At 44.1% G+C, this 23,857-nt stretch overlaps 3 protein-coding genes across 5 annotated transcripts; 2 read left to right on the plus strand and 1 right to left on the minus strand.

The window, feature by feature from the left end:
• The first annotated feature begins 17 nt into the window (after nucleotides 1-17).
• Nucleotides 18-11,387, plus strand: LOC121594272 (TRPL translocation defect protein 14). Of its 3 annotated transcripts, XM_041917343.1 has the most exons (10): nucleotides 20-490; nucleotides 1,127-1,194; nucleotides 1,944-1,981; nucleotides 2,507-2,544; nucleotides 3,470-3,661; nucleotides 6,877-7,005; nucleotides 7,092-7,442; nucleotides 7,531-7,861; nucleotides 7,952-8,133; nucleotides 9,271-11,387. In XM_041917343.1, exons 1-10 carry the CDS (start codon nucleotides 442-444, stop codon nucleotides 9,333-9,335), a joined length of 1,443 nt encoding a protein of 480 aa, XP_041773277.1. In that variant the 5' UTR covers nucleotides 20-441; the 3' UTR covers nucleotides 9,336-11,387. The 3 variants fall into 3 exon arrangements, with proteins under 3 accessions (XP_041773276.1, XP_041773277.1, XP_041773279.1); XM_041917342.1 differs by having other exon boundaries at nucleotides 18-490; nucleotides 7,952-9,288; XM_041917345.1 differs by lacking the exon at nucleotides 3,470-3,661 and having other exon boundaries at nucleotides 7,952-9,288.
• A 1,258-nt stretch (nucleotides 11,388-12,645) lies between these two features.
• On the plus strand, nucleotides 12,646-16,998 carry LOC121594270 (U2 snRNP-associated SURP motif-containing protein). Its single transcript, XM_041917340.1, has 9 exons — nucleotides 12,646-12,827; nucleotides 13,008-13,101; nucleotides 13,172-13,533; nucleotides 13,606-14,147; nucleotides 14,212-14,439; nucleotides 14,511-14,940; nucleotides 15,012-15,369; nucleotides 15,441-15,966; nucleotides 16,040-16,998. Exons 1-9 carry the CDS (start codon nucleotides 12,753-12,755, stop codon nucleotides 16,728-16,730), a joined length of 3,306 nt encoding a protein of 1,101 aa, XP_041773274.1. The 5' UTR covers nucleotides 12,646-12,752; the 3' UTR covers nucleotides 16,731-16,998.
• A 427-nt stretch (nucleotides 16,999-17,425) lies between these two features.
• Nucleotides 17,426-19,419, minus strand: LOC121593996 (kelch domain-containing protein 4). The gene is made up of 3 exons (XM_041916827.1): nucleotides 19,206-19,419; nucleotides 17,825-19,118; nucleotides 17,426-17,748 (listed from the first exon to the last, which is right to left on the minus strand). Exons 1-3 carry the CDS (start codon nucleotides 19,317-19,319, stop codon nucleotides 17,561-17,563), a joined length of 1,596 nt encoding a protein of 531 aa, XP_041772761.1. The 5' UTR covers nucleotides 19,320-19,419; the 3' UTR covers nucleotides 17,426-17,560.
• Nucleotides 19,420-23,857: the final 4,438 nt, after the last annotated feature.

Raw genomic sequence — 23,857 nt, forward strand, 5'->3', positions numbered from 1 at the left:
ATCTGTCACGTCTTTGCCATTTGACTTTTGTGTGTGCGATGAGCGAGTTCACGCTCTGACTGGGGGGGAAAAATTGCGCCGCGTGTGTGAAGTGAAAAAGCCGATAAAAATGTATATAATTCAAGTGATTTGATAACAAACCCGCTCCGCGTAAGGCGTACCAATTGTTGCAACTAACACCAGTCAAGCCGCTCAAGCTCGGGAACTGTAGCTGTTCGTACAGCAGGCGATTGACCACGCCACAGCGCACCTTTCCCCGGTACAATCGGCGAGGAGCATCGAAGGATATAGGCGCCTTTTCCGGTTTTACATAATTGCCGTCGTAGCCGAGACACCCGGAACCGGACTGTTGTGATCATCAGCGCGGTGTTGGAACCAAATTTCGCTAGCCAAAATCATTGTCATCACCATAGCAGCAGCCAGCAACGAGCAACAGCCAGCATGGACGCGATAGAGGAACGCAAGGTTTACCGTTTGGTGCTGACGGGAGGTGAGTGTGGGACAGTAAAAAATCTTTCAGCAAGCGATACGAAAACGGCATAGAAAAAAAACAACACACATACAGACTGTTTAAATATAGCTTTCGGAACATGTGCTTCTGGGTGTTTTTCCTAGGGAATGATGGTTAGCACACCCTTCCCGCTGGGAAACACATACTCGAGCGCGCGCACACACACATACACATACTCATACACACACAGTTACGTATATTTTGCGGGGGTGCTATTTCCGGCGTGCGCGCTCTCAAATGTATCTCTCGCCAGCGATCCTGGTGGCCCTTGCCCGAGATGTTCAAGGTTAAGGCCGTAACAGGGCTGCCCCGGGGTAGCCCTGCTATCCACCGATAGCCCAGCAATGATGATTTCCTGTTGGGTGGGAAATGCATTCTCAGGCCTACCCACCGCTGGTTCCGGTCCGTTGTTCGCCCCACATGGCCGTTACTGGCTCGCTAATTGCATTAGAGCGATCCTATGTTTTGCATGTTCTTGTTCTTCTTCTAGTCACATGTTGAGCTTACTGACGCTCTTTCTCATTCTTCCTTCCGTTTTCTATGGATGCTCGCCCTACCGTTGCTTCCCGCGCTCATCACTCGTCCTCCTCGTCATCCCAATCACGTGTGGCACAGGACCATGCGGAGGCAAAACGACGGGCCAATCGAGACTGTGTACGTTTTTCGAGAACCTCGGATGGAAGGTAAGTACTTTGGCAGTGAAATTGCGGGGAGCTGTGTCTTTCCACCTTCCTGAGACACTTTTGATTTGAAAGCGCGTGTTTCAATCATAAGTAGCCACAGTTCGGAAACTTTATCATTTGATCCTTTGATAGCACAATTAGAATATGTTTCATGGGTCATGTTTTGATGTTCATTCGATAGAGCAAAACAATAAACAATATACATCCATATGCCGATAGCCGTTGCCCCTATAAAACTGTCATGATTTTGTGTCGCCCATGCCTTACAACTTGTCGTTCGATTATTATTCGCTCATAAAGCCGACTTGATTTATTCATTTTTAATAGGCCTGCTGGCAATGTCATCTGTGTTGATGGGTAGTTTCATTAGTTTTCAACGTAAATTGATAGTAGCATGAGCAATGAAAGGGAACGATAAAAAGTTATGTTTATTTGTTTTATTTAGAACGTTCGATGGATGTTTGTATAATTGCTTTTATCACAAATTCACAACCATTTTTAAATGTTCTTGATGTATATTACAATTATTTACCAAACTAAAATCAGCGATGTTAGTTAGCTTTTTTTCTACTTAAAGTTAAACATAAAATGCTCTTTTTACAAGTTTCCATCTTAACATGTTCGTGTTTATCCGTACGCAGTACAGTCACATTCATTAGCAATAAAAACCCATTTCAACAATTCGTCTAAAGGATCAAATAGTTTCTTCTATAGAATGGTTTTGTTCCATTTCTTTTTAATTTTTGCAGGTTTTTCGCGTGCCTGAAACGGCCACAATTCTACTCAGGTACGGTTTAGAAACGTATCAATATTTTTTCCCTTATGACAAAGCTTCCGCTGCTGCTCCTTGAAACGTTACAAATCTGGCATATAAAATAGCACAAACACAACTTTATAGTGAGAAATACTACTCACCTGTGTTTTCTGTGGCTGAAAAAAGTATTTTTTTTCTCTAGCTGGCTATAATTTATGTCATAAATTTCACACGAATTTGCTTATTTATTGCGTCTTATCGAATATTACTCAAATCGCTCAAACAAACAAATGTATTAAGGAAGGCTTGCGCGCAAATTCAGCCTCTTGGCGTAGCCTTTTTTTTTCATTGCCACAGCTTTTTTTTGTGAATTTTACTATTTTCAACTAGCATCTTTCCAGTAGTTTTTAATTTATAATAGCAGCTATTGACGTCTATTAGAGAAGCCGGTACTAGCAGTTGCCAGCGCGTGAAGAAATTCAATGCAGCCGTGTATTGTTTAAATTTTCAAAACAAAATCGATTGATTGTTTCGTTCTGTCATGTTCTCGTTTTACAGCGGTGGCATCAAGTTCGCTGATTTGGTTGCCGAAGAAGGTAAGAAGCGATCGTTTCAATGTTTTTTTTCAGCAATGCGGGGATATGAGTTCCGGAACCACCGTGTAGGAACAGAACAGCGCACAATCCCATCGCTTTCGCTTTCTTTGCTAGTGAACACATGTTCGTGCTATCGTTAACATTTCATGTTCAATTCGATCTCACTACACGATTAAACAAATGCGTTGGAAATCAGGCTTGGTTTGATTGTGGAGAACGTTTTAGAAATAGTGCGGCAGTATAAAGTCATTAAAAATAATACATATTCACGTTTCACTACCACCAATCCATCGGCGCCCTGAGCTGTGGATCGATCGAAATGCAAGGACAACTTTATTGATAATATTTACCCAAAGTTGGCTCTTTCAAATTGGTGTAGAAAGTTTTAACAACCCTTGTTTTAATGGGCATGCCAAATGCCAACCGATCACGATAATGAACAAGTTTCTAACCGCAATAATTCAAAGGTCACGCGATCTCGTTTGACAGCCGGCTGTCCATTTCCCTCCGCTTCGTTTCGGGTGGGAGTAGAGAACGTTCGTTTCATTTGGAACGATGAATTAGGGAAGCTCACACAAACCACCCCAACAGTTGCATGCTATTCGTTACTTTAAAACCTTAGATTGATCGATGGTGTTTTAATAGGAGACGTTATCATAAGGTAAAGCTAAGACAGTCACGAAAAAAAAGCTCTAGCAGAAAAGAAAGAAATAGAACCAAGCTCATCGTATCATTAGAACATGGCAAAAAGGCTCACCCTTTTCCTCCTTTCGGGTATGCTTTCAACTTACTAGCACACACACACATACACCGCAAAACAAAACATTCAATGGCAAGCATTGTGCATTTCGCTTTTTGGTCGCTGAGAGAGAGAGAAAGAGAGGGGGTTCCCCAAACTAACGCCAAGTTACTTGTTTTACATCAGATCGAAGCAAAAAGAAGGCACACGAACCCGGCACATCCGCAGGCACCGCCGCCGTATCCGCCTCCTCCACTTCAGACGCCACCAAGCCGGCCGTCTTTAAGGATGGCGTCCCGGAGCATAGCGTTATTGATATTGACAAAATTACAACATGTCCCCGGTGTATGGCCGCCGCCGTCGGGAAAGTAGGCGATGGTGAGTTTAATGCGCGCTGCTGGCAGTTTGTGTGCAAACACAGCACAGCACCCACGAAACCACCAGGCTCCTGGTCCGGGGTCCCAAATGCAACACACACACACCCCCAACACAAACACCACCATCTCCTTCTGTGTGTATGTGTGCGTGCGTGTGTGTTGGAGTCCGCGTGTTGTGTTTATGCTCTGTTCCTTCCTTGTCCATTGATGCCGCTCGTATCACATTTGCTTGCGCCGTGTTACTCGTTATCATTGTGTGAACCTAGCAACTAGATCTTAGTCATACGCTTTTAGGCCACTCTAGCGAGAAGGACTAATGGTCAGCGAGTAGCTAATTAACCGCCCCGTTTTCGCGTTTTATAACAATTGCATCTGTGTGTTCAGTCATTCGAATGTGTTTCGCTTTGCCATCGTCCGTAGAAAGGCGTGACATTGTATGTCCCTATTGGCACTATTGGGATTATTGCTTTCCATTAAACACTAATACGCCTTTTGGAGCATTTAACATGCTCCACGCATCAACCAGCTGTTGATAATATATCTCCACATTACTGCCACCAACTAGTTTGTTTTGCATTTGTCGTCAGGCTTAGAAACAAATCTTACCTAAACTATATGCACATTCTTAAAGAAGAACATTATAAGCCACCGAGCCCCGAGAGCAAGGTGCTGAAATTGCGTCAGCGTTGTTTCCTATTTGACAGCTACATAAAGTACGCAACAAACACAACACTCAAGCACGTGTTCTCGACGTACGACGGACCCGCAGCAAACAAACGTGTTTGTAGCGTGCTGCAGCCAATCGATTGAGTTCGATGCAAATTAAAATGATTGTTCAATTACTATCAATATCAGCTGACCGCGAGAGTGTGAGGCTTCCTACCCGACCCCCGGCGTAACAGGAGCGACATTCGTTCTGGGCAGAGTATGCTGCGTCAATGTGAATCAATTTTACTTTCATTCCGCACCAAATGAGCATGTATATTGTGGGGTGAGGAAATGAGTGTAGGTGTGTGTGTGTGTGTTATCAGAAAGCAAGCGTGCGCGTCACTTCTCATGCTACTTCGTATCGCATGATCCATGCACCCGGCGGAGCTTTGCCGGGGGTGCCTACACTGCACACAAACATGCAACAGGTCATTTCAAAGCCAAGGCGAAACGTGATAACCAAAGCGTTAAGTAGCGGCTGGCCGGGTTAAAACACACGTGGTGCGAACGCCATCAAAATAGCTGCCGATACCACCACGGCGGACTGTTTGTATATTGACCATGATCGCCTCGAACAGTTTCGAGCAACGATTTACGCGCGATCAATAGCGTGATTGCTGCTGCAAACTGGTCGCTGTACTAGAATGGAAGTGTACCAGTTCCAACCGAATTGGTTTGGTTTGGTATAGCAAAACATGTACGTCACCGATCGTCTTCGAATAGGACGCGGAGGTTAATCTCTGCGGAAGTCTCATACCAACCCTCCGACATTGTGTTATCGCGCGCGCTCGGCTTTAAGTAACGGCGGGAAGTTTGCTCTCTTTCTCTCTCTCGCGCAGCAATGGTTGTGCCACCACCGCAAGATAGATGCGCGCTAAGGGAGAAGTGGACAGTGGACCGCTTTTAAATCGATGCTGCAATAAATGACCCACGGCAAGGACAACTGGGCGGCAGAAATTGTTGTGTAATTGAGACGACGTCATTAGAACGATTTTGCTTTCCTTCGCCGGCGAAGTGGTGGTCAGTGCTTTGTGGGGGGATCGTTATTTTCTTCTTTCTGTTCAATAGAACAGAGCGATTTGCGCTGTTTTCGTCACCGAGATGAGCATGTGACCGAAACAAGCAGGCGTGATTCGTTCAACCAGTTTGCGATGAGTTGTGTGTTGTTAACCCTCTCGCCTACGAACAACAAGCTCTCCTCCGGCGGGCGTTGTTTGAAGACGGTGCACTAGTAGCGAAATAATTATCGTGTACCGCGCGCCTGTCTTGTCTCGTCCGTCTATGGCTCTAACGCTTATCAGCGGCGCAACGTTTTGAATATTTGCGTCTTGTGAGGAAGATTGATTATTTTTATCTGGCCCGGTTCCGTTTGAATTAAGGATACAAATTGTATCTCGCGTGAAGGTTTCGGGAAGAGGATACAGGCTTAGCGAAGAATCACAACCATCCTCATCATTAATCAGTCCGAATGTTGTGTGAACATGCAAAACGTAGCACATCAGACGAAGAGGGGGGGGGGGGGGGGGGAGGGGCAAGATGTTCGCCTCGGTTGACAAGTTGGCAATTATCGGGTCCCTTGCCGCCGTGCGCGCATTCATCCATCTTTTTTAGCTCAGTACGCCGACGGTGGTGAGCACAAGAAGCTGTCTTTCATTTTCATCTTTGTACCGAGCGAGCCAACGCGCCAAGCGGAGCAGCAGCGCGCCTTGGCGGTGTATATCAGACGGTTCGAGAAATAGATGATGCGGTTGTTGTTTATTTGGCTAACTATATTTACCAATTCCAATTGTATTTTCTTTTTTTTTGCCCCTGCTTTCCGCGCTCGCGATGATCGTGGCGTGTCGTAGGGGACCCATATGCACACCGAAACACACACACAAAGCGGGTGAAAATGTATCGATTCTGACTGTTGATGATCATTCTATATTTAAAAGAAGCCGGTACGATCGTTCAGAAATTTCTATGCAAATGTGTGGTAGAGAGTGTGTGTGTTTTTGTATCACATGCACTCACCACATTATGGCCACGCTGTTTTGAGTTTCTTTCCCGCGAAAAAAGTCGAACGCAAAGGGCAGCGTGAGATCTGGTGGTGTTGTAAAGGCAGATGTGTTCGATATAATTTGCAAACATTTTCCCTCCTTCCGCTAAACGCAGAAAAGTCGATGATGGATGGAATTAATCTACACGTCGTGTAACACACTCTTCAGCAAACAGGCCGACTTTCTCGATGCACAATCGTGTTGCAGACCATCGCTAATGAGCCTAGCCACTAATATTATCTAATCATTTCATTTGATTAATCGATAATCGACCATTAGACGATAATGCACCTTCAGCAGGGCTTGCTTTCATAATCATTCATCCTTTTTTCCAACGTGTTGTTTCTCGTGTGTCGTTGTTAAAATACGCATTGCCTTCGTGCGACTGTGCGTGTAAGCGATGGCTTTTGCTCATTGTTTGTAATTGATTTGTGTTTACTGATGACGGCCGCCCTTGTATCACTTGCAGTATACAAATTTCAGGAAAACTTGCTCCGTACGATGATACAGATCGAGAACACATACTTTGAGCTGGGCAGGACGAGCAACAAGAACTGTTTGATCATCTGCGACCGTGGTTTTATGGATGCAAGTGCATGTAAGTATTGCGTCGCGCTATGATCGCACCAATCCCAAACGAACTCGTGCAATCACATGCACGTTTTTTTTTCATCTCCTTTGCAGACATCTCCAAGGAAAAATGGGATCGTATGATGCGTTCCAACAACTGGAACCCGGTTGAGCTGCGCGACAATCGCTACAATCAGATCATCCACATGGTGTCGGCCGCGAACGGTGCGGAACAGTTCTACGCCACCGAGGAACATTCGTGCCGATCGGAAGGCGTCACACTGGCACGCGAACTCGACTACAAGGCCGCGTCGGCTTGGATCGGCCATCCGTACTTTGATGTGATCGACAATTCGACCGACTTTGAGAACAAAGTGAACCGCATGATCGAATGCGTCTGCCAGAAGCTTGGCATCGATATTGGCGATCGGTTGTCGATCACCTCGCGGAAGGTCAAATTTTTGGGTAAGAGCTTTAGCGATGTATGCCTGCGTTTTCTTGCTTTTTTATATAAACAGCCACCAATACCGAAATGTTGATGTCTTGTTTTCAGTCTCTGGCCCAATGCCCCCGGATACGTCCTTCCCCGCGTTCCAGGACTTCGAGGTGGTGCATCATTATCTGCAATGCGCTGGACCACGCGTGCAGGCGCGTTTGCGCAAACGGGGACAGAACGGTCGCTGGAGCTACATCCACACGATACGCCGGCCGCAGCAGCACGGTCAGTCGATCGAGGTGCGCACGCAGCTATCGCATCGCGATTATCTCAACATGCTAACGCAGCAGGACGATGCGCACTTTACCATCTACAAGAAACGGCGCTGCTTCCTGGTCAACAACCAGTACTTCCAGATGGACATCTACAAAGAGCCTAGCCACCCGAGGTAGATAGACGTGTCCCACGTACACAATGCGGCGATATTTTCACACACACACACCTGGACTAATGGTTCGCTACGGTCTGGTTTTTACAGATGCAAGGGGCTGATTCTGCTGGAAACGTACACCTCGCTAACCGGGGACAAGTTGAAAGCGATTCTGCCGAAGTTCTTGAACATCGTGAAGGAAGTCACCGGACAGCCCGACTACTCGATGTTTAACCTGTCGCTGCGGGAGGACTGGAACAATACGAAGAAATTCTGCTATTCGCTGCACGGTAAGAATTCCTGTTGTCACCGTACGTCGGCCAGTACTACTACCAATACGAACACTACATCTACCACCACTCCCACCATTGCTACTGCCACTGCTACCACTGATACGGGCGTAGACAAAGCCGGTGAAGATATCGATGCCGCTGAGTAGGATACTTTCGATGCAGACTACATAGAGAGTGCTTAGTTCCTTAATCTCTATCCCCTCCTTCTCACTACAGCAGTAGTCCCTCTACTCCTCAGTATAGTAGAAATAAGAAGAATCGCCCGAAAATAGCAGGCATGGATCGTGTGTAGCATTTGAACCGTTCCTTCGTTCTCCGTTTGGCCTCCCAACAACTACCTTTGCATTTTTTGTTGGTGATTGTCCTAACCCTTCGCTAATTACTAATCTCTTTTACTGTACTATGTTTATGTGCATTATCGGTTGTTGACTTGTCTTCGTCTACTACTGTGTAAACCTTTTTCCACTTCCTTTCGTGTATCATTATTTCATTTAAATGTTTGTTTTCTTGTAATATTACATCGATTAACAATTTTTCACTTTAATCTACTTCTTTGCAATTGGAACTGATTTAATTGGATAATCTGAACCCTATTTCCCTCTGTGTTGTGGTACTGCCTCATGTTGTGTAAATCGGTTGGTTTAGCTTTGCTCAGTTTGAAAAAGGTTAATATTTTGATAAAGTTTGATATGTATTTGTTTTTTTTTTATTTGATTTTATTTAAATGGTGTGTGCATCGATTCCTAATGCTCCTCTAACCTTTGTAAAATACTAATGAAAAATGTTTAGTTTCAGTACTTCAGCATCTTGTTTTTAAGATCTGGTTACAGTGGTGTTTGGTGGTGCTCTCTTTGCTTTCTCTCCGTTTGCTTTTCGTTGCATACCAAATCAATGCTCTTATGTGTATCGAATCTCTCAGCTTCTCCCTTACGTACACTCCACCCATAAACCAATCAGACGATACGAAATTTCAGCTAAAACCATGCGTACAAAATTCACCAAAATTTGACCAAAAAATGTTGTTTCTTTCTCTTTTTTCTTTTCTCTTCTTTTCCATTGTCCACCTTCTTGGTCTCTGTGCTTTTTGTCTCTCTTTCTCTCTCTCTCTCTCTCTCTCTTTTCCAACATCGATAGATCAAGATGATGCCGAGGTGAAAACAAATGGTCATTCGCAGAAGATGATCAATGGTAAAGCGTAGTAGTACTAAAAAAAAAATGCGCAAGTACGACAGTGCTTGTGCGTTTTTCGTTGCGATGGAAAGTTGGGTAGAAGAAGCGGGAAAGTGTGCGGGCCATGAACGTGTTTGCTTGAGGTGTGTTAGGTGGTGGTTGCAGAGAGCCAGAGGTACTGTCGGAGCGGCCGAACATGTTGTTTTTAGTGTGACTGATGAGGAACGAAGGTGAGGCGACAGAGGGCAGAAGGTGCAAAATTACTGATGATACGCGAGGACATTTGAGCCTGATTAGAGTATGTTTTAAAAAATGTATTGTATTAATTTGGTTTAACCCTTGAAGAAGGATGCCTTTATGGGACAAATAATTTGTTGAGCAAAAGCTCGTTTTAAATATTTTTCTAGAAAAAAAAAATCCACAATCTTGTTTCAAAACCGTCATGTAACACTGATATTTATTCTCAAACAGCCAAAGCCATCGTAATATCAATAGAGTCACGAACGTGTAATGCGTAAACTTAACCGGCAACATGAAACTTACTATTTGTTTATTAAACGGTGTGTACTTTCAAAGCCTGTGCCTCCTCCTATTGCCTGCTACCTGGTGAATCGGGTATCGATCACCTCACTGAAACCCTGATTTGTTTATAAACATATAACATATTTGTTCCTTTTTTGCCCAATATTATAATCCTGTGCCAGTACTGATGAAAACTCAACCCATTTGCAAGCTCTTCTGATTACGAGATAATAGACTATACTAATTCCCTAACCCTCCAAAACAAAGGGTACCAAACAAAACACAATACTACCTCTCTACCACATGCTGATACATCAATTTTGCTTGCCCTTCTTTAAATAAGCCATAAAACCACAAAAGCTCCATAAACTACGATTCTTCATGCAGTAGCAAAAATTAGTGACCGCGCTCGTTCCATTACTTAGAGCTGCTGTTTGTTAAATTACTTGAAATATGTGCAATTTTGCTTCGAAATACGGCATTTTTTATCACACAAACACACACGATGTCGTATTTTTGTTGATTTTTTGTCGAATATTGTATGTATTCTCAATATTATTTTTTAAACCAACCCCGCACTCTACTATTTGTGAACGAGTGATTCTCTCGTGTTTTGAACAACCAATTCAATAATACGAGCGGGTGAATGCATGTTTAAGAGTGGCCGATAAGACATGGTTTATCTTTTTGCTTGAGTCAATCGTTAGAAGATGCTAATGTACTTAAACAAAAAAAGAGCGATGTTTCCATGATACACGCGAAGGCGGGAACTAGTTTTACCCTCTCTGTTCAATCGGTACGTGTTGTGCGAGTGGTCGTCTGAATGATTTTGTATCATGTTGTATGTGTTTTCCGGGTTTTTTTTAATCTTCTTGTAGTCGATGAGAAACGCTTAGATCAATGAACAAGAATAATGGCCAACAGACATGATGAATTAACAATGTACTTATTCACGAAGGCTTAAGGAAATGGGACATTGTGCGCAATGGTTTTTATGTAGGGTCTGTAGCAAAAAGAAAATGAGTATGCTGTCTGTAAAAGTAAAACCTGCAGGTGAAGACAACCAAACTATCATGGAATGCTGGTGGCACATTATTTTTGTGTGAATATACACATAACCGTTTTATCTCTACTAGCGAAATAAACAACAGTGCTGGCAACTAAAGGCGACTACAATTGGCATCAATGTTTTGTAGTAGATTTTTCAGGAGCAATAGATCAGCGCATCATCATGTTTAGAATTACAGAAGATCGCAAAGATAATACAGAGAGAGAGCAACACACATTGCATCCAGACTTCAGAATAGAGGTATTTAAAAAAAGAAGATGATAAGACCGTGTATAGAAAGAATGACCACAAGAAACAAGCAAAACTAATGAAAATTCACAACAAAACACTGTTATTGATGTATTTTATATTAAAATGTAAAACAGTCCTGTAAAACCAAATCTTTCTGAAGGAACCACCAGCAGCAAAGCTATATTTCAGAAGAAAACGTATAAAAAATCAATATTGATGGTATTAAAACTATTAATAAACTATATGCAGTTCTAAAAGGCGAAGGAGTTTCTATTACGGCTGATGACTGAAATGAGTTGCATTGCGAAGAAATCGTACAAAAGGAAAACCGAAAAACATTTACAGTGGAGCGCCGTTTATATGGGTACCTATTATCCGGCTGTCCGTTTATCCGTGCTGTTGAGAAATGATAGTTCAATACAAAGGTGACATTGCGTCGTGAGGAGAATATTAAAAAAGGTGTCCAGAGCACGTTGTCTTAATATAAAACGCTATAATTCACGGCACATTTGGAATATTCTCATTGGATGAAGTTAATATGGTGTGAATTAAAACTGGCTAGGTTTTATTAAAACAACACAAATTAAAAAAAAAACATCTGAAATTTGTGATAAAATATATACTTTGACTCATTATCCGTGTTATTCGAGTATCCGGGCGAGGTAGAGTCCCGATAAGCTCGGATAATCGGCGCTCCATTGTAGCTCTGTTTTTTAAATCAAAAACCTCCTTTTGTGGTTTCTTATATATTTTACCTGTTGTTACTTCTCACCCTCTGTTCAGATATTATACATATTCTGCTGAAGGCTACTTACTTTATACTTACTTATCCGACGCTACAATCGCTTTGCGGTCTTGTCCTTCCTCAGGAGTTTCCGACACCGCTCTCGGTTCCAAGTTGAATAGGAGACAGGCAAGCCCGTCCCCCTGGCGCAGACCTTTGGTGGTAGCAAAAGGCACTGAGAGTTTCCCATGCACCTGGCAAGTAACGCTGGTCATTGTCATTCTAACTAGCCTTATTCAGTTTAACCGGGACTCCAAAAGAGCTGCAAAAATTCCAAAAACAAAGGGCTATGCAAATTGGCCATTAATTGGCCAAATAATTATTATTTTGTTAATATTTATAAATTATTGTAATATTGAGTAGAGATGAACCCGTATTATTTCTTATTCCTTTTACTACACTCTCCTTTTAATTTTTATTTAAATGGATTGAATGGTTTCGTTCAGAACGAATTGTAAAGGAACAGAATAAATAACATAATAAAAATGCTGTCATTGCACGCATAAAAACAATAAATTATAAACAATTTTTGTATGAAAACTAATACATAAGCCAAAGCGTAGCCCTATTTTTGCTAAATTGTTTACACTCAGTATGCAACATTAACTGTCATTTTAAGCTGGTTGGGAAGGGTGCCGGTAATTTTCAAACCGCTAGTTCAGCATATCTGTCTTGTGAACCTTGGTTCCAGGTGACAGTTCAATGACAGTTCGGGAAGGAAAGAAAAAAGAAGAAGAAAATCGAAGGAAAATTTATGTTTTCAATCATTTCGGCTCGCCCCTGTCGTCTGCGTCGCTTGTTTTTTCGGGAAAAAATAGGAAATAATCACCCGCAGACAGAATGGGCAAGCGTCCGATGTCGCGGAAGGAAATCGAAGAGCAAAAGAAGCGGGAGGATGAGGCGGCAGCAGCCCACGTAAGTGAAGACAGGCAAATTCCAATCCTTCCTATTTCTCCTCTCAACACACCATACCCTACCATTCATGCGAAGACGCAAGAAATCCAAGGCACACACGGCGTAGCTGTGTGTCGCGCGTTTCGCTTGACCCAGTAGTAGAATGAACGAACCGCAGCTAATCCTAGTTGACAATTTAAGGCTTTCAAAGAGTTTGTGGAAACATTTCAAGAAGCGCCATCCAAAATATCGAAGGTATGGGTAAAGGCCGGAACGTACGATGCGGGCTCGAGAAGTAAGTATCGCTTGGCTGTAGCGCACTCGGCAAGAGCGACGGCGCTAATGTTACCTGTCGTCACTTGTAGAGGAAGACACGAAGGACAGGGGCAAGCTTTACAAGCCCCAGTCCCGTCTCGACATGGATCACGAGAAATCGATGGACTACGTGAAGATGGTTGCCAGCGAGAGCCGCAAAGATTCGTCAGCGATGGGCAAGAAGCGTAACCAGGAAAAGAAAAAGAGCAATCTGGAAATGTTTAAGGAAGAGCTGCGCCAGATCCAGGAAGAGCGCGAGGAACGCCACAAATACAAGCATATGGCCCGGACGATGCTTCCCGGCACGAGCTCCACCGAATCGGATCCCGTGTACAAGGAGACCGAATCCGGCTCGTTCGATAACGGTGATCCAAACACGACGAACCTGTACCTGGGCAACCTTAATCCCAAGGTGAGTGAAACATTGTTCGTAAATTGAGGGTGGAATAGGCTAGACTCAACCACCATTGGAAATGTTTTGTAGATCTCAGAACAAGCGCTGATGGAACTGTTTGGCAAGTATGGACCGCTGGCGAGCATAAAGATTATGTGGCCCCGCTCGGAGGAAGAGAAGATGCGCAACCGAAACTGTGGGTTCGTGGCGTACATGAGCCGGCGCGATGCGGAACGCGCTCTGCGTGCGCTGAACGGGCGCGACGTGATGGGGTACGAGATGAAGCTCGGTTGGGGCAAATCGGTCCCGATCATGACGCACCCGATCTACGTACCGCCGAAGCTGCTGGCGTACACATTGCCGCCACCGCCGTCCGGGCTTCCGTTCAATGCGCAGCCACATCCGTCGGATTTGGACAATATTCCCAAGATGACGTCCGGCGCCTACATGGCGGAGCCGGAGCTAAAGGAACAGATGGACGCGGTGCTGTTTAAGTCGGTGGTGAAGGTGGTCATACCGACCGAGCGGCCGTTGCTGATGCTAATTCATCGCATGGTAGAGTTTGTGATCCGCGAAGGTCCCATGTTTGAAGCACTGATCATGACGAAGGAGATGGATAATCCGATGTACAAGTGAGTGTCTCTGTGTACTGCCTCTCGACTCCGACACATTCACATTAACGTTCGCTTCTTTTAGGTTTCTCTTCGAGAACGAAAGCCCGGCACACATTTACTACCGCTGGAAGCTGTTTTCGCTGCTGCAGGGCGACACGCCGGGCGACTGGAGGACGAAAGAGTTCCGCATGTTCAAGAGTGGCTCCATATGGAAGCCTCCGCCGATCAACTTTTACACCCAGGGCATGCCGGACGAGCTGCTTGCGGACGAGGAGGGCATTGAAGCTAACAAAGGGAATCTTTCCGTGGCGTAAGTAAAGAATGATTGAATGGTTCAGCTGGAATATGTTTCTGAAATTCCAATTCGCCGTACAATCGCAGGCAACGTGACCGGCTGGAGGATCTGATACGGCATCTGACGCCGGAGCGGCAAAAGATCGGTGATGCGATGATCTTCTGCATCGAGCACGCGGACGCGGCTGAGGAAATCTGCGAATGCATCACCGAGTCGCTGTCGTCGAACGAAACGGTGGTGAAGAAAAAGGTCGCCCGCATCTATCTGATCTCGGACATACTGCACAACTCGGCTGTGAAGGTGCAGAACGCGAGCTTTTTCCGCAAGGCGATGGAGAAAAACCTGCTCGACATCTTTCGCAACCTGAACGCGTACTACATGCAGCTGGACAGCCGGCTCAAGGCGGAGGGGTTCAAGAGCCGCGTGATGGGCGTGTTCCGGGCGTGGGAAGAGTGGGCGATCTATCCGCGCGACTTTCTCGTAAAGCTGCAACACACCTTTTTGGGCATACAGATGGTAAGTAGTGAAGTGGTGGTGATTGTGTGTGTGTGAGTGTGCCACAAACGACGCTTGTTTTGTTGTTGTAGATGGAAAAGCAACCGGAAGAGGAGCCGGAAGAGGAGAAGGAGGACGAAGATCTGGATGGAGTGCCCCTGGACGGTGCGGCTCTGTTGAAAAGTGCAATGATGTGCGGTATGACGAGTGGTGGAGGAGGAGGTGGGGCGGGCGAGAACCGGACACCGCTGCTAAAGCACGACATCTACAGCGATGAGGACGATATCGATGGGATGCCGTTGGCGGACGATGATATTGATGGGATGCCGTTGGAAGCGGCCCACGAAGCTGGGGGAGGTAGCGGCATGTTGGACGGAGGGAGACGTATGGGCGGTGCGTCCCTTTCCGGCAGTGAGGGAGTAGGACGAAGCGGAGGAAGCTCGTCCCGAGGTATGACGCCGACTCCGCCAATGGATGGCAATTGTGTGTGTGTCTTTCTAACTTTCTTCATATCTTATCAGGTAAATCAGCTGGCGGTTCTTTTATTCCCTCGAAATGGGAATCGGTCGATGCGGCACAGATCGAAGCACAAGCCATCACGACCAGCAAATGGGACACGCTGGATCCAGTCGTACCGGAACCGCCAAAGATCAGTCTCAAAAACGAGAGCGTAGGGCTGATCAGTAGCAAATATGGCAGTTACACGGACGAGGACGACGATGACGGCGATGAGGATGAGGATGGACAGCGTCCGGAGGACGATGGAGTCGGTCGTGCGGCATCGGACCAGGACGAGCTGCGGCGGGTACGGTTGCGTGAGATAGAGGTGAAAATTGTGCAGTACCAGGATGAGTTCGAGTCCGGAACGCGGCAGGTGCGCACCGGCTGGACGCTGCACGAGGAGATCGACAGTTACCGCATGAAGCTGCTGAAGGAGATGGAACAGGAGCTGCGCCAGAAGGGGCGCGAGGAACCGAGCTGGGCTGCCTCGGACGAGGACAGTCGTGGTGGCCGCAGGGCCATGAAACGTACCGGCAGTGCGGAAAGGTAAGTTGTTTGAGGAGAAAGATATGATATGTTGCTTCAATCGTCGTAATTCGTTTCGTTCTCTTGAAACCAGCTCCCGCAAGCACAAACGCAGCCGCCAGTCCGCTCGCTCACCGGCCGGCAGCGGGTATGGCGATCGTTCGCCGGGGTCGAAATCATCCCGGCGGCGTCATTCGAGCAGCTCCTCGGACGAGGACGAGCTGGCTAATCGTACAGAGTCGCGCTATCGCTACTCGTCCGAACGATCGGTTTCACCTGCCGGACCGGCAGCGTCCGGGTCGTCGCGCACCACCAGCAAGTACGATCTGCTCGGTTCGCCTACCCGGCACGGTGGTTCAGCGAGCGAGTCCAACTACGACAAGTACGAGCATCAGCGGCGCGACGCCCGCGACAGCCGGGAAAGCCGGCGAGAGAAGAAGGATGCGCCACGGGAGCGGATGCAGCTGTCGCACGAGCGCGACCAACATCGGGAGCATCACCGTGAGCACCGGGACCGGGTGCGCGACAGTGACTCAGCTCGCAGCTCGCACGGACGCGACCGGGAGCGGGATCGGGAACGGGAGCGGGAACGGGAGCGCGATCGAAGCACCCGGGAACGCGAGCGAGATCGCGACGTAGAGGGCGGCGATGGTGGCTCCTCCTCGTCACGCTATCGTGAGCGTGAGCGGGCAAAGGAAGGGTATGGAGGCAGCGGAAGCAGCCGGAAGGATTCCTCCACCAGTTCCAAATATGACGATAGGGCGCACACGAAACGGTACAGGTAAACGGGATGTGTGAGAGGGAAACCGTTCAATGGTGCGTGCATTTTGTGTCCTTTGCTTCCGTGGTGATGAAGCAGCAGCAGTAAGTAGCAGCAAACTTTTAACGTCTCAAAGTCATGCGTGTATGAATGTATATCGCAAAGTAGGGCTTAATTTTTCCTCCCTGTGAGCAACAAATAAAGATTTAAAACGTGTGTTGTAGCTCAGTCTCGAGCGAATGATAGAAATAAATGTAATAATTACCATGTGACACATTTCTTTTTATTCTAAAATATACGGAATAGAATACGGGGTTTCCCACGACTTATTGGTTGGTTCCCATATTTTTTTTGTTTGTTCCCACGTTTTTTTTTGACGTTTCCTAGATTTTTTGGTTCAATTGTTTTGGTACACAGTCTGACGAAACTAATAAATAATGAGGAGTCGTCCGGAGTCATCCGAAGTCGGCCGAAGTCGAAGTCGTCTAGAGTCGTCAGAAGTCTTCCGGAGTCGGTCGGAGTCGGTCGGAGTCATCTGCAGTCGTCTGGAGTCATTCGGAGTCGAAATCGTCTAGAGTCGTCAGGAGTCATCCAGTGTCGTTCGGAGTCGATCGGAGTCGGAGTAATTCGGAATCGTCTAGAGTCGATCGACTCCGGATTTTTGCCCACTTTACAAAAACTTATGGGAACCATCCAATAAATCGTGGGAAACAAAAGAAATCCGGGTAGTTACACCATTTTAAATCGTATATTTTAGCTCAACACATAATACAATTAAGCATTTATTTTTATTTTTTATTTTCATTCCAATTGGTTTTCGGTACGGTCGGAATGATGTTTCGTTCACTTCACCGCTTACTCCGTTTCCATTCCAGACGAATCTTCTTCCGAGTCATCATCATCGTCGTCATCATCATCATCATCGTCGTCATCATCGTCATCATCATCATCGGAAGAGTCTCCTTCACTGTCCGAGCCAAGCCATTCATTCGAGTTGAAGCTGTTGGCAATCAACGTTTTCCACACATCCAGCTTGTGAAGATCTAAGAAAATGGAATTGTTGCAGGATTAGTAAACTATAATCCTTCTGTTTGCAGATGGGAAGGAAAAGGCACTTACCAAGAGCATAAAGATCGCTCAGTGTGAACTGCCTGGAGCCGGATTCGTACAATCCACCGTAGACGTACAGCTGCCCTTTGCAGACAACGGTGGCCGCATTCATACGTGGCGAGGGACCACCGAGATCAAGCGCTCCGGCATCTCCTTCCTCTCCTTTGCTCGCTCCTTTCGATGCACCTCCACTGGCCCCGCTGCCCCCGACAGTCATCGTGAAAACTCCATCATCCGATACGATTTTAGCCGCCTGCTGCTGCTGCTTTTCCTTCTCTTCCTCGTTCATTTCCACATCGGCCGGCTTACTTTTCTTTGCCTTGGCCGCCAGCTCGAGCTTGCGCCAGGTGCACGCGCCGGTATCGAGCGAATGCAACTCGTTGCTAAACATTCCCCGCACGTCTTCCTCATCCTCCTCTGTGTCCATGACGCCGCCGAACGTGTACGCCTTTCCGTTCGGTGCAATCGCCACGGCCATGCCGCTGCGTGGGGCCGGCTTTTTGCCGTTCGGTTTGACGCTGGTCCATTTGTAGGTCGGTTGTGCTGTCGCCGATCCGGTCTTGCTGTCCTGCTGCTTGTCCGGCACCAAGGCGAACATGTCCGTGTGCGTGGTGCCGCGATCGATTTCCTTCTTCACGCTGGTCTTCGAGTATCCGCCCCAGATGAGGATTTTCCCGTCGGCGTTCGCCACCATGCAGCAACCGGAGCGCGGGGGAGGGGCGGGCCCGACCCCTTCTATCTTCGTCCAGGTGTAGCTTTCCAGCGAGAACGCGTACAGATCGTTAAAGTACCGGTACGAGGCGTTGTTGTCGTGGAAGCCGCCAAACACGAAGAGCTTTTTGCGCGTCACCACCATCCGATGGCCACTGCGTGCGCTCGGACCGTTCGGGGCGTTGATCTTTTCCCACTGCTTCTTCGCCATCCGGTATACCCAGAGGTCGCGGAAGTGGTAGAACTGCAGCTGGGAGGGCGACGCATACTCGCCCCCGAACAGCCAGATCTGGCCACCGTCCGTCGCGACCGGTACCATCTGGTGGCCGCTGCGCGGTGCCGGACAGATGGAGGATTTCAGCGTTTTCCACTCATTCTTGGCCACGTTGTACGAGTAAAAGTCACCGTAGATGACCGTCTGCTGGCCGTTGAAAAACTCTCCCCCGTGGATGAATATTTCCTCCCGATCGGCCGGATGGGCACAGATGCCCACGTTTACCCGGGCCGTGGGCGGCGGGCAAACGATTTCGGTCAGATCCGACGATTTCGTGTCCTTCGTTTCGTACTTGGCCACAATGTTTTCGATGTCTTCCTAAAAAAAACCGTCGCAAACGAATGTATCGCACTTAATCTGCATGGGAAAGTGTCGCTCGGAATGGCCGCAAACGGTGCTACTTACCTCACCCAGCTTGGCGAGCAGCTTTTTCTGCTTCGCTACAAGTTTTTTGTCCGTTTTCATGGACGTTTTTTCGGCTCCTTGGCCCTTTTTCTTGTTCTTATCCTTGCGGCCCATTTTGGGAGGTGAAAAGTGTGTAAAAAACTCTCTTAACTCCAAAGTGCGTCTCGCATGGAACACAACGTGTTTTTTGTTTTGATTTAATGCCGCATGTGTAAACAGCAAGGTGTTTAGAGTTGAGATAGGACAAAACAATACAAACCTCGGCTTTTGGCCGTCATTTTTGTGGTAGGCGTTGTCCGGTGAAAAAACTAAGAACAATTTGAATGTGTTTGGAACATTGTTTTCAAATTAGCAGTTAATCCAAAGAAAGGACGAAAGAATTGATTACGTATTAAATGTAATTAAATCTAATGAAGGTTTTTTTTTAAATACAATGTATTGTTGTAAGTAGTTTACAGAATTGGTACAAAGGTACGGACATTTGTCTTACTTACTTTAGTGAAGAAATGAGACGTTTTATATCTCGTTTATATTTTTTAAATATTGTTTTAAGTTTTACTACTCGCCTTTTAAATGGAAGTTTTTTCTGCTGTTCTATGTAAAATACATTGAAAGTACTTTGAGGACCAGTTGAACTATCAATCCATGAAGTCTATTCATTATTCAGTTGATTAAAAAAAATTTAGTATTTATGTATGTATTAAATTATGCAAAAAATATTGTATTTTTTGGGCCGGTCTGGTGGTACAGTCGTCAACTCGTACGGGTTCATGGGTTCAAGTCCCGAATAGACCGCGCCCCCATACGTAGGACTGACTATCCTGCTATGGTAACAATAAGTCACTGAAAGCCAAGCTCTCTTCATTAGCATGCCTTGACCGACAGCGGTTGTTGTGCCAAAGAAGAAGATGTATAATTTTTAATGTTATATTGTTTACAAGTCTATACTATAAAATATATATAAAGGTGGTCCCCGAGATACACAGTACCTCTTATACGCGGATTCGGAGATACGCGGTTTTCCAAATTTGACAGTTCTTTGAGCAAATTGTACTGATTTGACACATCCATTGTGAAATACCAAATATTTCACGTATTGAACGAATGTAAAATACCATTTAAAAAGGTTTAAAATTGTCTGCATTCAAATTGTAGAAACATATCAAATAATTAATATGGTGGCGAAAACCAACCCCAACTTGCAAAATTGCACGAAAATTAGTGATATTTTGGCTGGAAATCACGAGATTCGACTTACGCGGAAATTCGAGATACGCGGTATTCTGCGGCCGTTTTCGGTCCCCATTAACCGTGTATCTCGGGGACCACCTGTATATATATATATATATATATATATATATATATATATATATATATATATATATATATATATATATATATATATATATATATATATATATATATATATATATATACAGGTGGTATATATATATATATATATATATATATATATATATATATATATATATATATATATATATATATATATATATATATATATATATATATATATATATATATATATATATATATATATATATATATATATATATATATATATATATATATATATATATATATGCTTGGTAAGTACAATTTTATAATTCTAGAATTGAATAAAGTATACTAATTCTGCAAAACTTTTCTCATATGATATGAAATATGATTAGAAGAGAGCACAGTTTAGGATAAAGTAGAACATAATGCATATATAATTAATATACAAAGTATTTTATACGGTAGATTTTTAATGAAATAAATTAAATAATAATAATATATTTGAAAAATATGGTTTTACGAGAAATCTCAATTCAATCAAAATAATCAGAATCATCCAAGAATATTAATATGGCGCAACATTGAAGGCTGCCAATGAAAAAATTGGTTGTCATGTATATGACACCCAACATTACATTACACAATATTTAAAAAATAGTAAATGAAACTTTAAAATACCCATTTCACCAACAAAGTCCCGGGCTTCTCGGGACTTGACCTCGCCCGGATATGCGAATGCCACGGATAATGAGTCAAATGATATGTTTTATCATCAATTTCAGATTATGCTTTGGAAAATTTTCTTATTTTTTTTTTATGAAAATAACCCAGTTTTTATTAACTTCACGTTTTTCCAATGAGAGTATTTGAAATTCACCATGAATTATAGTGTTATTAGATATGACAATATGCTCTTATTACTACTTTTTTAAATATTTTCCTCATAACGCAATGTCATCTTTGTATTTAACTGTCATTTCTCAACAGCACGGATAAACGGAAAGCCGGATAAAAGGTATCCGGATAAACGGCGTTCCACTGTACCTTTATCTTTAGAGAGAGAGAGAGACCTTTACAGGTATTTTCCGATATACGCTATTAATGCGAACCGGAGGCAATAGCGTACCTCGAATATTAGTGTAAGTCGAATTTCAAAGTTTTTAGTGAAATTATAGCTAATTTTTGTATAATATTACTTGAAGTAGTTGGTTTTAGCCACTAAATTATTTATTTGACCTGATTTCATCTGAATATACCAATTTTATATTTTTTAAAATGGTTTTAAAAATTCGACCAAGAGGGAATTTATTTAGCATTTGACACTCGATGTATCTAATTAGAACTATTTGCTCAAAGAACTGTCAAATTTAGAAAATAGAGTATAGTGAAATCGCAAATGTAGAGTATGAGGTATATCGGAGAATACCTGTATCTTTAAACCAAATTACAATTTTTAATATTTGTTACATCAAAAGTTATTAAAGTTTTAAAATTAAAACCTATCACTTCTCATACAAAATAAATGTATGAGATTCCCGGGTATGCAGGTCGCAGAGATAAGGAAAATATTTTGCATTTTTTTTTCAAATAAGCTCATCATGTGTCTTTCACAAAAATAAAAAAAATGAAAATCATAGCCGAGTATCCGGTCGTAGAGTTAAAGGTTAACCAATCGTTTTGTCATCGTTTGCGACATGCATTGAAAAATAATTAAATCAAATCATTGCTTTAAGTAATCTTCTTCAGTTCCCCTCAATTACATCAAAAATTTAACCCGGTGACCGGATGGCATAGCACAGCGTGGTTCTCAGTCTTCGCCACCTCAAATGCTGGTGTTAGCAATACATACCGCTTGATGACATCAGATGATCGTAAATCTATGTTTTGACTGAATGTACCGACAACGGCTTCGACTGCATTCAAACGGCACTTTCATCCGATATCTGCTCTGCTCCCAAAGCGGCAACTTCATTCGCCAAATTTCTCAGTGAATTTCCAATTGTGTAAGTTGTCGCATTTTCCTCCATCATACTCAACGATTGCGCAGGACGAAGAAGGATTTCTAGACCGTACCATAAAAGTAGCGTTCCGATTTTATCCTGTATCGCAGGTTCGAATCGAGAGATGAGTCGTTCCTTAATGGCGTCGTACTTCCCTGTGGCAGAAGGCTGTTTCACCGAGTCAGCTATATGACGCATCCCGGATAGGTTAAGTTTAACGACAACATGAAGTAACTTAATTTCGTCCTTATTGACATCGGCGAACGCATCGGTCGTTGGATTCGACTTAAAAAGTTCGGAAGATCAACTGCGATGCGTGTAAGAGTAACGGAAGCTTCAGCTTTTGTTTTACTAACAGCGTTTACGCCCGACATGTTTTTTTTTATGAATTTCTAATTTACGAGAACACTTTTGTCCTAACTCCTGTTTACTGATGGGTCTAGTAGCACAGCACATTAATATGTACGAGTACACTTGCACACAAAACAAAATTGTGGTACCACTTTTGAGCTACCGCAAAATTTTGTGCAACCGCACAATTTTGCGCAACCTCACAATTTTGTGGTACCGCACAATTTTGTGGTCTCGCACAATTTTGTGAACGCACTATTTTATGCTAGAGCGCAATTTTAACGCGCACAATTTTATGCACAAGCTATTTTGCGATAAAGCACAATTTTGTGGTAGAGCACAGTTTTGAGTTATAGCACAATTTTGTGTGCGCTCAGTTTTGCGCAACTGTAGTAATTATACTACCACATTAAATGTGCGTTTCTATATTCTCGTGCTACGTCGGTTTAGTTCTGCGTACAATTTTTGTGATGCAGGTGCTACACATAAACGGTATACAATATATGCTCGGTAATCCGCACTTGATTGAGTGCGGATTATCGAAGGACGTTTAGACGTGTTGTTTTTTAAACTTCTCATTTTTGTCTCGGTTCATGAGTTAATTATAACATACATTTTCGTGTTTTACAAAGAAAGTTCATAATTCTAAAAATAGAAAGATATTTATCTTTTTAATCATAGTTCTACTTTACACCGAACACTGTTCACCATCAAGTTCATTTGATTGTCAAATGTGCGGAATATCGAGCGTGCGGATTATCGAGCGTATACTGTACTACGCACAGATTTGCTGTAACGCGTTATAGTTTTCTTCTGTTTTATGTAGAATTGTTAAAAAATTATAAATTTGAATATAAATTACGCCATTTTATTCACTTTGGCTAAATGAAATAATTTCCACCAAATCGATGACATTAAAGATCATGTTACTGTTGTTATTGTAAGTTTTATTCTTCTTCTATTTGGCGTAACGTCTTACGAAGACATGCCGGCTTATACAGG

This window comes from Anopheles merus, chromosome 2L, assembly GCF_017562075.2.
Source record: "Anopheles merus strain MAF chromosome 2L, AmerM5.1, whole genome shotgun sequence".
Classification (NCBI taxonomy): domain Eukaryota; kingdom Metazoa; phylum Arthropoda; class Insecta; order Diptera; family Culicidae; genus Anopheles; species Anopheles merus.

Excerpts from the sequence above, each read along its gene's own strand:
- LOC121594272 (XM_041917342.1), top strand. The coding sequence starts at position 442 with ATGGACGCGATAGAGGAACGCAAGGTTTACCGTTTGGTGCTGACGGGA. Across the intron at positions 491-1,126 it reads CCGTTTGGTGCTGACGGGAG|GACCATGCGGAGGCAAAACG; the intron begins GTGAGTGTGGGA and ends CGTGTGGCACAG. Across the intron at positions 1,195-1,943 it reads TCGAGAACCTCGGATGGAAG|GTTTTTCGCGTGCCTGAAAC; the intron begins GTAAGTACTTTG and ends TAATTTTTGCAG.
- LOC121594270 (XM_041917340.1), top strand. The coding sequence starts at position 12,753 with ATGGGCAAGCGTCCGATGTCGCGGAAGGAAATCGAAGAGCAAAAGAAG. Across the intron at positions 14,941-15,011 it reads CCTTTTTGGGCATACAGATG|ATGGAAAAGCAACCGGAAGA; the intron begins GTAAGTAGTGAA and ends TTGTTGTTGTAG. Across the intron at positions 15,967-16,039 it reads CGTACCGGCAGTGCGGAAAG|CTCCCGCAAGCACAAACGCA; the intron begins GTAAGTTGTTTG and ends TCTTGAAACCAG.
- LOC121593996 (XM_041916827.1), bottom strand. The coding sequence starts at position 19,319 with ATGGGCCGCAAGGATAAGAACAAGAAAAAGGGCCAAGGAGCCGAAAAA. Across the intron at positions 19,119-19,205 it reads TGCTCGCCAAGCTGGGTGAG|GAAGACATCGAAAACATTGT; the intron begins GTAAGTAGCACC and ends GGTTTTTTTTAG. Across the intron at positions 17,749-17,824 it reads GAGCGATCTTTATGCTCTTG|ATCTTCACAAGCTGGATGTG; the intron begins GTAAGTGCCTTT and ends CCATTTTCTTAG.